This window comes from Rhinolophus sinicus, chromosome 14 (assembly GCF_057876585.1).
Source record: "Rhinolophus sinicus isolate RSI-liver-muscle chromosome 14, RSI-T2T, whole genome shotgun sequence".
Classification (NCBI taxonomy): Eukaryota; Metazoa; Chordata; class Mammalia; order Chiroptera; family Rhinolophidae; genus Rhinolophus; species Rhinolophus sinicus.
Genome location: NC_142514.1, coordinates 17,321,712 through 17,335,165, shown reverse-complemented (window position 1 = coordinate 17,335,165; position 13,454 = coordinate 17,321,712). Strand labels below are relative to the sequence as shown.

Here is a 13,454-nt window from a genome sequence, read left to right as displayed (position 1 = left end):
AAAGCAATTTAAAAATAAAAAGACAAGTCGTTTTTTAAAAAAGTCAGAAACACAATGAACCATGAGGTATAGCTTGTCAACCCTAGAAAAAGACAAGAAAATAACACATATTACATCTGAAAAAAGACTTCAGTTTGTACTTCTCTTATCTGACACAGGATATTTTGCATGACCATGAACATGGTACTCATTCTCTTTACAGCTCAAGTGTCCTCGCTGTAAGATATGCAAAGTACTGACTTTAGTACTGAGCAGCTTATTGGATTCTTAAAAGTATTTTGAAGCTGAACAAAGTAGCAACACAATTTAAAAACAGAGCGAGATTATTTCTAGCCACCTCCCCTGAGCTAAGTAGGAAACAGATCCCAAACAGCTCAAATGAATTGCTGATATCTACAGATACCCCTAAAGTGAACTAGCTGCATCATTTCAATCCATGAAACCTAAAAACCTCTAACTAAGAAAAGGCAAGAGAGGGGACAGGGTGAGGGATAAATTACTTCTGATGTCACAATCTCATGACTCAATGTGAGCACATGGTCCTTAAGGGCAGCATAGGAAAAAATACAAAGGAATGAAGGCCAGTGCTATGAAAGGGGTTCAAAGTCTGGGGATGACAGGAGTCTCAGCAAGTTGATGAGCTGAAGACAATTTGATGTCAGTTAAGATAAATGCCAAAGTAAAGATACGAAGCCTCAACGAATATATTATACTCTAACAGTTGATTACATTTTTGAAAGCTTCCATTACTAGGATACATGTGCCTGAAGGTGAGAGACTTTGAAGAAATGGTCACTCAGGTATTTGAAGAAATCCATGATGAAAAAAAGACTAGCAAAAAATATGTGTTTCTGTTGGTATGTGATTACATTTATGCAGCTTGTTGAGCAGACAGCTTATTTTTCTTCTGGACCTATTTCTTGAAAATGATCCAACTAAAATAAGTACACCCAAATCTAGTAAGTCTCTAGAATAAAGTAATCAGTATATTTGAAGAGCACACTAAATCTCATCAGGAAAAGCAACCCAATTACATTATTTCACTTTGAAGTCTTAACTACATTGGTAAAATTTCTATCTTATCCTCCAGACTCCATAAGATATATACTCGACAAGTTCTATCTTGTTTTTTGCCCTTAAGTGATACCTGGATGGTAGCCTAGAAAATGACAAAACAAAACACACATACACACTCATAAAACTCAAAAGGGTTAATATCAGTTGGGAGATCTGGGAGAAATGGCCAAAGAAAAAGACTCTGGAAATACAACTCTTTATAGAATATGAATTGGGTCCACCTAGGCATATAACAAGAAACTGAAAAGAATTACTAAATTATTAAGTCTACCATTAAAATCAATCTCCAAATCTAGTGAGATTCAAGAAAGGCCATAATGAATAAATGTGAAGAAAAAGGAGAGTATCACTGATAAAACAGGAAGCTTTTAAGCAAATAATCTGAAGTAGATCATGTTCTCTCCTTTCCCTTCCTCAACCCATAGCATCAATTTAAAGGGATTTTCAAAACATCTAGTGAAACTGAACTGCCAAGAATGCTCACAAAAGAAGAATCATAAATGAAAGTTAGACAAAAGTACTTTTTTTAAAAAAAGTAGCACGTTACTAGCAAAAATTAAGTACAAAATTCCAGTGTGGCAGATTTGTTTAAACGTATTTCATAGACACTACAAGTAAAAGGGTTGAGCAAAACACCCAGCTGGAAAGGTTAATGAAACATTTCAGTTTCCCCATTGTACCTACCCCACTGTACCAACACCTCGCTAAAACAAAACCGAATTTATCACTCAAATGTCAAGTCCAGCATTGTTGAAGTTAAAGCCTACCAAGATTACCAAAATGCTTTTAGGCTGTGAGGTTGCAACATTGGTATCTGGGGTTTCAGTTGCAGAACACATGTACAATCAAGGCAGCCAAGGGTCATGCCAACCTCCAGTGGCTTTAATAAGCATAGCCCAAAGGAGTCTAAAACTAGGCTTAGGAAATATCATTAAGGAGGCAGGAAAAACAGTAAAGTGAAATCGCTGGAGACCAGATTATTTAGACAAGGGTCTGATAAAGGAAATTAGGAAGTTGAGAAGGATGCAAACTTTGACCATTTAAAAAGTCAAAAGCCAGAAAACTCTTCTCTGAAATAAAGATGGGAAAAGGTATCATATGTTCCAAGAAAGTCCTCAGTCCTCAGTCCTAGTTTTAAGGCATAAAACTGTAAAAATGTAAGAGTCAGGTACAGTACTGCACTGCCTAAGCTTTAGGCAACATGTCAGAAGCAGAACCCAGCACGATGACAGGAAGTATTCATAAATTCACAAGTGAAGACGTACTTCCTTCAACCACCAGTAACAAAGATATAAAATAGTTTCCTAAAGCTTAAAACACACACCTTACTTAAAATTTTTATTATACTTACTTTGGTAAGTAACAATTTTAACTGCAGAGACTTTAAACATAAATGTTTCTGCCTCTGTCTTCTACTTATCACATCTTATCTCCTCATCTTCCTATTGTACAGTAATTCTCAGGTGCAAGGGAGTGGTGAGTATGGCAAGGAGAAAGGTGGGTGAATCACACAGAATCCCCTGAAGGCTTTTAAAAACTACAGAGCACTCCAACCCCATCTCACCTGCAGAATCACTGCCATGTAGTGAGACATTACTGCTGGGAGTCTGTGGTACCTGTGTAAAGGCAGACACAGGGAGAGAATCTGCCATAAAACCCGAGGACCTCTGAAATGCAACAGTTAAGTAGAACTATTCTTTTTATTTTCTCTTATTAATAACTTTTGTTCATAACATCGAAAGTACTTCCACATCTATCTTATTTGAGTTAGAAAATAGTCCCTCACTCAGTGTCTACTTCATCATAAAATAGCACAGGGCAAAATAAAGCTGGTAATGTAGCAGGTGAACCACTAAAACAGCCAACTAAAATTTAATTCAACATAAATATTTTTACTTGAACAGTTCTTTAGAAACTCAATCACTGTACAAATTTAAGAGGGAATTATTACGGCTTACTAGACTGTAAACTCCTTGAAGACAAGGAATTATGTCTTATCCTGTATCCTCCATAATTCCCTAAACAACTCAGGCTCTTAAATGAATAGAATTGATTAGCTTATATTCATTTGTTTATTAAGTCACTTACTCAACATTTACTGAGCACTGAATTCCTACTCTTTGTCAGGTTATGCTATGCGTTGGCTCAGATATTTTTTTAAATGACATTGAATTTTAGCCCTTAATTATTTACATAAAAGAAAATGATCGCCATTCTTGTTTCCTTTCTCTCGTTCTTGTTTATTAACTTGACTGGAATAACGTATTTCTACATATTTCAATTTTCAAATGATGGGCATATATCTAAATGTAGCTAATGTTAACATAATGTCTAAAACCCATTTTCCTTCTATCTTGCCCCTGAAACAGCATTCTGTCACAGCCATTATACTGACAACAATATCACTTGACAATCACCTCAGTCACAGTTGCTGGATTGGAGCCCATGATTAAAAGCGTATCAGCAACAGGGTTTTTTTCAACCAGACCAACAGCAACTGACCCTTGTTTTGACTACTCAACTTTTGTTTATAGTTGTATCAAATCTTATAGTCTTTCCTGCCTCCTTAAAGTCAAACATGTGATAACAACATGGCAAATAATATTTGTACAGCATGCTAGAATTTATAAAGTTTACAAACTGTATATACCTCCTTTGGTCCTCAAAACTCATTTGACAGATGAGAGAATTGGGGATCAAAGCTGTGGATGCCCTGCCTGTCCAAAGTGGCAGAGCTACGATTTTGAGTCTGAACCTAGATCTCCTGATGCCCTCAGTACAGTGCTCTCTTCACCACAGCTGCCTCTTTGCTACGCCAAAGCTCAGAAGAGTTGTGCAGACTGAGAACATGAAAATAGTAAGTCCATGAAAGGTTATGCTGTGAAAGAGTGGACAGTGGTTGTCAAAACTGTCAACAGAGCCTCAGAACAAAAAAACAAAGCTCTCTGTTTAATGAGACCAAAATTGGCCAGACGTTGAGAAACAAAATGGGCAATAGATTGTGTGAAAAACAATTTAGTATAGACTTAAATTTGATCATCAACAGAAATTTGATATTCACAAATTCTCAAACACCACAATTTATAACTAGTCCACTTATCTGTTTGCTTTAGAAATGATTGGAAATTTTCTAAATCGCTTTTTAAAAAAACTAGAAAAAACCCAACTACTATGATCTTGTTCTTCAGTCCAATACTCCATAACATTAACTAAGAAACAGATAACTGGAATGCTCATGTGATATGTGATGCTCCAACGGGAAAAACAGGTAGAAATATGTTTAGGTCTTTTATTTTTAACTTAAAGAATGCCAAATAAAAGAAAGCAAACAGATTTTAGAGCTGAAGGATTGTTGGCTTCTTAAAATTTTACAGATGAAACTCTAAATCATTTTTCATAAGGTATTTACTTAATCTTTAGCATAAAAATTCAAATTCCAAAGGATCATCAGTAAAATAATTTTCATTAGACAAAGAATTCACATTGATTCAGACTGATTGAGTGTTGACAATGGGCAGGTACTAAACTGGGCATATTTGTTCAAATACAAAAAGAACTGAAATACAACAAAAAATATGTAAACAATATGGGATTCCCAATCTTCTTACTATATAAATGGAGGTACATCATCATATGTTACTGTAAATAGCAGCCATTCAAATGCCACAGTTGTCCTTGGTCTACCAACTCTGTTTTATATACTTTTTCTATTCTTGTATCACTATTAATATTTAGTTGTTCAAATCTTTTTCAATAGCCAGGAAAAAAAGGCCTTTTTTAATTCAAGAATTAAAATATGTGCAACTTGAAGAGACTTTTCCCCATTATTAAATCTATAGGAGAAATGGTGTTCTTTTTCCCCCCAGTTTTAGTTAAAATGGTCAGGTTTGATTGATTCAGCAGGGATTTTGGTCTGTTTTACTCACTGCTGTACTCTTACTAGATAGAACAGGGCCTGGCACATAGTGGATATATCTGTTGAATGAATGAATGATTACTATGATTTATGGCTCATTACATAAGAATATATCCAAGAACTTTTTACTTTGACTTAATGCTTTTCAACTTGAAATAAAGAAAACCCTCAATGTTTACGTCAGCCAGCTGCTTGTGAAAAGCAATAATTTCATACGTGTAAACAAAGCATGTGAGAGAGGTGTAGTTATGCTAAGACAACTTATGTGTCATCAGCAACCTCACATATTTCTCTTAAGTTCCCACAGCTAAAAGAGCTCAATTGTAAAACACCATGAGGACGCAATTCAGCCTATATCCACATGCTGAGAATTCTTTGTAAATTACTTCTCCACTGAAATAATTTCTTTATCAAGGCAAGTACCATTTAGCATTAACATTCTGAGAAGAACCAGAAAATAACAGTCGTACACAAATGCTGCTTAGGGAAGCTGTGATTGTCACTAAGTCGCCCCAGGAACCTGTTGTCCTTCCCCCATCAGAGTCCTGGATTCAATTTCTATTTAAAGGCACATTGGTTTTTCTTTTTGAAGGAAAAAAATGCGAATTTGAGAAAATCCCTTTGAAAAGGTTCGAAGAATACCATTGGCTTGGAACTGTAAAAATAATGTTTGTTGAGGAAATGATCATCAGCTCCTTTTGAGTCTGGAGCGGGGCCATAGGGCATGATTTGGGGGTATAGATTTCATCACTGGGTGCCAAGTTTGAGATACCATAAGAGAAGTAGAAGGCAATAAAAAGGGTCAACGTGGCCACCTGCCCGGTCTGCCGGGGACCACGGGGCCACTATCTGTTCCCAACTTTGTCAGCCTTTCCCTCCAGTACACATGGTCCTCGACCTTCCCGGCTCAGGTCCGCGACTCCCAAGCTAGAGCGGGGCTGGGATGCCCAGCGGAAGCCCGTCGGCCCCGTGAGCGGACCTCAGAGTCGGAGGCGCTGGCTAGGGGACTCGGGAGAGGAGGGGGCTCGCCGCCCCTCCCCCCCGTCGGGGCTCGGGAGCTCCCAACGGCGGAGCTGCGGCTCCCTCAGGCCGCGCCCGCCGCGCCCTCCCAGCCCGTAAGTGGCCCTCGGCCACACCCCGCGCCCCCGGGGCGGACCTCCGGCGGACTGGCTAGGGCCCCCAATGCAGCGCTCCTCGGGAGGGCCCCCCGCGCGGGCGTGAGGCCTAGTCGGGGTTACATAACGGGGCCGGGCCCCTCTCGAGCGGCCCGGGGCCGCAGGGCCCAGGCCGGGGGAGGCGGGGGCGCTGCCGCTCACCTGCCGTAGATGCCCTCGGTGATCCGGTTCCGCTTTAGGGGGCGGCGGAGCTTACTGCAGTCAGCGTTCCGCCGCTTCATCCTCCCGCTGAGGGGCCGGGTGCCGCCGCCGCCGCCGCCGTCTCTCAGCTCAGCCGCCGCCGCAGCCGCCGCCGGCCCGCCCCGCGTCGGGCCTGGACTCTACCCCTGGGGCCAGTCACACAGACATGGAGCCAGCACCCGGGGGGAGGGGGTGAGACGGGGAGGGGGGGACTCAGAGCCTCCTCCGCCTTCGGAAACAAAGAAATGACAATTCCGGGGCCCGCCCGCCCCAGCACCAGCCAGCCGCCTGCCCCGCCTCTTCGGCTCCGAGGGACAGCCCTCGGGGCCAATCGAAGGCGCCGCTACGCCGCTGCTGGCCAATCCCAGGGCCCGCTAAGGCAAAGCGGACTCTAGAACCCGCCTCTTTGAAGGACAGAAAAATACGCCAATCATTATGGTGTCTGGGCCGGTGCCTCGGCCTATCAGAAAAGATTTAAATAGAGGCTTATAAATAGGCCCTATAAATATAACATCCTATATTATGCCTTGTTGCGAAGGTACACTTTATTATTGGAGTGCGTTTCACTGTATTGTAATTCATACTATAGCATACCGTGCTATTTTCATTGTAGGCTATCACTAGCACTAACGAAATCGGGAGGCCTGGGTTTGCGGCATGTGCTGTTTCTGCGCTGACATGTGCTCCAGTCAGTCGCGTCATTATGTAAGGGGCTCGCAGCATCCTCCCCATCCGGGAGCCTCCAGGGGCAACGCCGGGACTTTTTCTGCGGATCCTGGAGCGCTCGGCCAGGCCCGCGTCAGCGCACGACGGAGATATGAATGACAAAGCAAACCCCACCACACATACATACCCACATACACACACACCAACGCACCCTGCCAGCTTCCCGCGACGTGGTGACAGCGCGGCGGCCAATCGAAGGGAGCGCGAGGCGGGGCTACTGCGGTTCCGCCCCCTGTAGTTACGTCACGGGGGGCGGGGGCCGTGGGTGCGCGACGTAGCGCGAGGTTGCCTAGGGTGTGTGGGGCGGTGCAGCTGGGGCTCCACGTCCGCAGGGCGGGCTGGGTGGCGGGCTCTGCGGGCACAGCGCCTGCTGGACTGGGCGAGCGTCGGCGTAGGAGGCGTGTCTGCCCTCGGGCTGTGGGGACTGAGGGCTAGGCTAGAGTCTGCTCCGCGGGGGCTGGGCCTCCGCCGGTCTCCTCGGGGGTGGAGACGCCGGGCCAGCTCTCCTTCTCACCTGACACTCCTAGGGCGTTGATTTTGTGCCAGGCACCGTGCTTGGTGCTTTGCATCTGTTTGTTCATTTACTCTTCATTACACCCCTGCAACATAGGTATGGCAGAATCACTACTAAAAAAGACAACAAAGTTTTTGTTTGTTTGTTTAAGAGAAAAAGAATACATGTCATTAAAGAATACGGAAGATGTAGATAGAAAGGCGCTGGAGGGAAAAAACACACCGAAGTATCTCATCACCTTAACACAACCACTCTTTGTACTCTACATTTTTTCTTTTCTAGTACTATTTTTCTAGTACTATTACTGTTACTGTTCTTATTAAACAGAATAGTGATCATACTAGATATTCAATTTTGTATTCTGTTCTTTATTTAACATAAGCATTTTTATGTGTTACAATGAACCCTTCCTAAATATTTCTGATGGTTGTAGAATCTATCAAGTGACTGTACCAACTTTACCACTCAGCCACAGTGGTACTGTTAGGTGATCTTCCAGCACGTGTTTTTCTTAATTCCAGAATGTAGATGGCATCTTGTTTTGTCATGAGCTTGGGTAGACCTCTCCCTGCCCTGTGATCACCCCCTTAATCAACACCCACTCCTAGGAGGAACTTGTGATTTATACCAAATGCATCCTCCTCAACCACTGCTCTCTGTTACTTTATCCTGCTCACACATCTTCCCCCAGCGCCTGAAAGAGAAAACCCATTCTCTTTATTATGGCATCCAGAGCTGGTCACAGTGGGGGTCCACTCTCCTTTTCCAGGCCTACCCAGGCAAGCAAGCCTTATCTACTCACTGTCCTTAAACCCACTACAACCTTATTTTCCCTCCTTCCTTCCTTTGCTCCCACACGGAGCACCTTCATCAGTACTGCTCCTGATACATGGTTTCTTCGCTGAGGCATGTCCATCCACCTAGTCAAAAAGCTTCTTGGGGTTTGTTTGGATCCACAGCCTGTGGAGATGCAGTTTAGAAAAATGGCATGAGTACTTGCTTTTTCAGACTAGGATTGAAATTCCAGCTTGGCCACTTACTAGCTTGGGCAAGTTACAGAATCTTTCAGAGCCTCTGTTTCTACTCAGGTATGTTTTAAGGCTTCCAGGATAATGGAGTTTCAAGGCAGACAAGCAATAGGTAAGAGCAAGTAACTACTGTTAACAGGATACTTGTTTTTTTATCCCTCACCTCCACTCCAGCATGTTGATAAAGTGGCACTGGGTGGCCAAGAATAAACTCTGAGCTCAAACTTTCACCAAGGCCACCCATCATTGTGAAAGGATCTGAATGGAATAGTCTGCTTGAAGTAGCAGAAAAAGGTGGATTTGTTGATGGAGGAGGATAACAGGCAAGACCTAAATCAAATGGCTGGAGGCTTGAAGGCGTTAGGAAGGACAGGTACATGGTGAGAGCCTGGCTCCAGACTCCATGGGGACCCCAGATCTGAATAACCCTCATCTCCATGACTGCAAGGTTCCGGATTACCTGGGCCAGAGACTGAGACAACCAACTTGATGAGGCCATATCTGTGATCCTTTCCCACTCCCCGCTGTGTCCCTATTGTCTAGGACAGTGTCATGGTACACTGTGGAATGGATAGGTGAGTGATCCAGAGAAAAGACGATAGAGGCACTGGAGACACATGCCAGCTTTCTGGAGCTCACTGTCTAGCCTGCCATCAAATAGGTTCCTGACAAGGGCATTCCATGCTGTGACAGAAGTGTGGAGCAGCTGGGAGCTATTGGAGTGTGTGGCTAAGTGCTACTGTTGGGCATAGAACAATGTGGCAGCAGAGAAAGGGCGGAGAGAATCTCAGTGTGATGGCCCAAGAAGAAGCAATCTGGAGGTCTGGGTTCCACTCCCAATTCAGACGCCAACTCACTGGTGTCCTCAGTTGAGTCACCTGCCCACCCTGTGCCAAGATCCCTTCTAGAGACACTTCAAGCCTTATGTTTAGAAACAGGCCATGTTAGTTCCACTTTATAGATGAGAAAACTGAGGCTCAGAGAAAACAAGGTCATGCAATTGTAATGGTAGAGCAATTTAGCTCAAGGTACAAGGTGAGCAAGACCAAGCCTTAAAGCTATAGGCACATGCTCTGGTGCCTGTAAACGGCTTCTGATGGTTAGGGTTGTTGATCTGGTAGTTGGCTGGAGTAGTGGTGGTGGGAGTCCCCTCCTTGCCGAGAGCTCAAGGACAGGCTGCAGTAAGACTGCCCTTCTTCATTCCCTTCTCTTTCACTCCTCCTGCACCATCTGGATCCTCTCTTTTCCTGGCCCACCCTAGCCCAAGGCCCTTTGGCTCTAACCAAATGCCAGCCTTTTCCCTCTGAGCCCTGAAATGGCCCTTTGGGATATTAAGGGTACAGAACTGGGCTAAGATGAGGCAGGCCTGCTGCCTTGCACAGAGCTCCCCAGCTCTTCACACCTCCACCACCAATCAGAAACCAGAGGAGATCAACAGTGGCCATTTTACAGATGAGTAAGATTGAAAGGGAAACCATTTGCTCTCATTCAAAAGACCAAGGCCAGACCAGAATTCAGGACCGTCCTTCCTCTTCTAGGACTTTCTGATGGGCAAGGGGTTGGGATTTGCACTTGAGCTTCAACTAAACTCAGAATAACCTGTAGAGACCACATCACACCGTTTCACCAAAAAAAGGAAATTGCATTCCCATCTTTCAGCAGCTTTGGATATCAAGCCCACCAAGTAAGGCTGGCCTCGCTGCCTTGAACTTTGTTCCTGTCCCACAGGAATCACAAAAAGTTCAGACACTGGGATGGCCACCTCTTATGCAGGTATGTGTATCCCCCCAGAGAACCTTGTTAATGGAGGGTGTTCACTGTAGTGCTTAGAACATAAACCGGATAGAAATAACCCAGCTATCTCACAAAGGGACTGGTCAAATAAATGATCACATATCCCCACCATGGTAGTCAGTGTAGAATAGAGAAGGATGACACAGGGCACTGTGTGCAGTCACTGCTGTAAGTACCACACGCATTTTCATCTAATTCTCACAACAACTCTATAGGGTATAGATTATTACTGACACCACATTACAGATGAGAAAACTGTGGCATAGAGCTGTTAAATAATTTGCCTAAGGTCACACAGTAAGTGATAGAGCTAGGATTAAAACCCAGGCAGTCTGGTGTCAAACCTGGGCTCTTAGCCAGCAAGCTATAGTGTTATGTAAAGATGTTCCTGGCTTGGAAACTGCTTGTGATATACTGTTCATGAAAAAAGCAAGTTACCAAACAGTATGTGCTATATAATCCCATTTTTGTAGGGGCGGGGGGGTGGGGGGGAAGGCATAAACTTACATGCATAGAAAAAACCTGAAAGGATGTATATACAAAGAAGTAAAACTGGTTTTTGGAGATGCTGAACTCATGGGCGCTTATGTAAGTTTTATGCACCGCTTCATTTTCAAAGTTTTCTACAGTAGACCTGCCAAATGTGTGCAATAATAATAAATACTAACACATATGGAGCATTTTCTACACATCTGACACTTCATGTGTCATGTGTCCTACCTTATTTAATCTTCGCAACACCCTATGAAATTGACACTCATTTTTCTCCATTTTACAGATAAAACAAATTCAGAAATATTGATCGTCTTACCCAAGGTCACACAGCAGACACAAGATTTGAACCCAGGTTGCCTGACTGCAAACCTCATGTTTGTTAAATGAATGAATAATTGATTTAGCCACATTTTAATCAAGCATGCCCAGAGCACGATCATACTCTTGGTGTGGATAAGCTTCTGGAGAAGAAATGGAAGGCCTACGTACGTCCTTGGCCACTGCCCGTGACTGAGTTTTACAATTCTTGACTCAGCTGAGGAGGGCATGGTGAGTATTCCCAGAGTGCTGTTTTTACAGAAAATGCATGATTATGTGTGAAAACTGCAGACCTCTCTGACTTGATTCATCACACCTAGAGGAAGCCTGGCCACTCAGGCCAGGATGCCAGGGTCATAGAACCACTTGCTCACCTTCATTTCTATAACACAGGTGCCAAGCCTGCTTACATAGACTCACATTTATAATAACCCTGTGAGGAAAGCAGAACAGCTCATCCTATTTGACTCACAAGGAAATTGACACTGTGAGTCGTTTAGTAAATGGAAGGCAGAATTATAAAGTAGTTAAAAGCACAAGCTGCGGCGTCAGAGGGAGGTAGGTTGAATTCCAGCTCTGCCATTTATTAGCTGTGTGACTTTGGGTGCTCCTACCACCTCTCTGAGCAGTAGTTTCCTTATTTGTAAAACAGAAGCGATGATGCCTGTACTCACAGGCTTGAGGGGAAGATTAAATGAAATAATGTATGCAGATGTGGACACGTGGCTCAGTTGGTTAGAGCACGAGCTCTGGGCAACGGGGCTGCGCTTCGGTTCCTACATTGGCCAGTGAGCTGCGCCCTCAGCAACTAGAATGAAGTCAATGAGCAGCTCCCAGGTGGCCAGATGGTTCAGTTGGAGCACAGGCTCTCAATGACGAGGTTGTTGGTTCAACTCTCACAAGGGATGGTGGGCTGCGCCCGCTGCAACTAACAATGGCAACTGGACCTGGAGCTGAGCTGTGCCCTCCACAACTGAGATTGAAAGGACAACAACTTGACTTGGAAAAAGTCCCAGAAGTACACACTGTTCCCTAATAAAGTCCTGTCCCCCTTAAAAATATAAGGTATGCAAAAGTCTTGGGCCAGTGCGTGGCATTCCAAAAATGACAGTTCTTAGTCATTGAACAAATATTTATTGAGCACCTTCTATGGACCAAGCATCGGGTGCTGAGGATACAACAGTCAAAGGTCCCTGATCTCCAGGTGCGTGTTTCTGATATCGGGTGGAAGGAGTGTTTCAGGCAGAAAGAGCAGCAGATGCACCCAGCGCTTTTTTCCTTCGACATTTTATTATGAAAAATTTCAAACACATACCAAAAAAGTTGCAAGACTTGTTCAGTGAAAAGTCATTTACCTCCCACCTAGATTCAACAAACAACATTTAACTCTGTTTGTTTTATGACATATCTTCCCTAGATCCCCTGTGCTTTTTTGTACCAGGTGACCTGCCTTGAAGATCTGTAGACAGACAATCTGGAACTGTAGTCTGAAAACAGGGGACTTTTGGAAGAGTCAGACGGGAAAAAAGAAAACTCCCCTTTGAACACATCTGTTGCAAGAGGCCAATTGCGGGGGACACCTCCCTTTATTAAAGAAAGCCTCTCTGTTCAACAAGGAGCTTGATCCTCTTGTCAAGCAGCCAGTCCCTCACTGGGGCAGGATTAGGACGTACAGGGATTTGGGGTGCCATGGACCCAGGCCAGTAGGGGTCACATTCATTTATCCCACACACAAGGGAGTCCTTCCTTAGGAACCCAGTTTATAAGAAATGCTGATGGCCAGAAAAAGGCCAGAAATCAGAACCAGGGGTGACTATGACGGGCAGAGACTCTCGATCTCTGACCTCTAGGAGTCAGAGCATCTGCTCCTTTATTTACTGTTGAGGTAGCAGAGGGCTTGGAATCCTCTGTTCCTAGACGTTTCGAATTGGAAGAAGACTTAGAAGCCATCTGGGCTAGAGTTAAGCGGCTAACTATCCAGGTGCACAAGTCAGACTGCCTGGGTTTAAATCCCAGCTCTACTATTTACTAGCGAACCCTGGGCAAATCAGTGAACCTTTCTATATCTCAAGTTCCTCGTTTGTAACCTAAGGCTAATAGTACCCACCTCACAGGGTCATTAACTGAGTTCATACATATTAAGTACCTAGAACAGTGCCTAGCAATGGGAAGTGCTTAGTAAACGTTAGCTCCAGAAAACATCTGAAGCAAAAATAATCAGCATTATTGGT

At 43.9% G+C, this 13,454-nt stretch overlaps 1 protein-coding gene across 1 annotated transcript in view; it reads right to left on the bottom strand.

Annotated features, from left to right (window-relative positions):
• Nucleotides 1-6,638, bottom strand: part of MACO1 (macoilin 1) — a 52,424-nt gene extending 45,786 nt beyond the window's left edge. The window contains exon 1 of the mRNA XM_088790562.1: nucleotides 6,310-6,638. Coding sequence (XP_088646688.1) covers nucleotides 6,310-6,389 — 80 coding nt within the window. The 5' untranslated portion in view covers nucleotides 6,390-6,638. The remainder of the gene's footprint in view (nucleotides 1-6,309) is intronic.
• Between the last annotated feature and the right edge of the window lie 6,816 nt (nucleotides 6,639-13,454).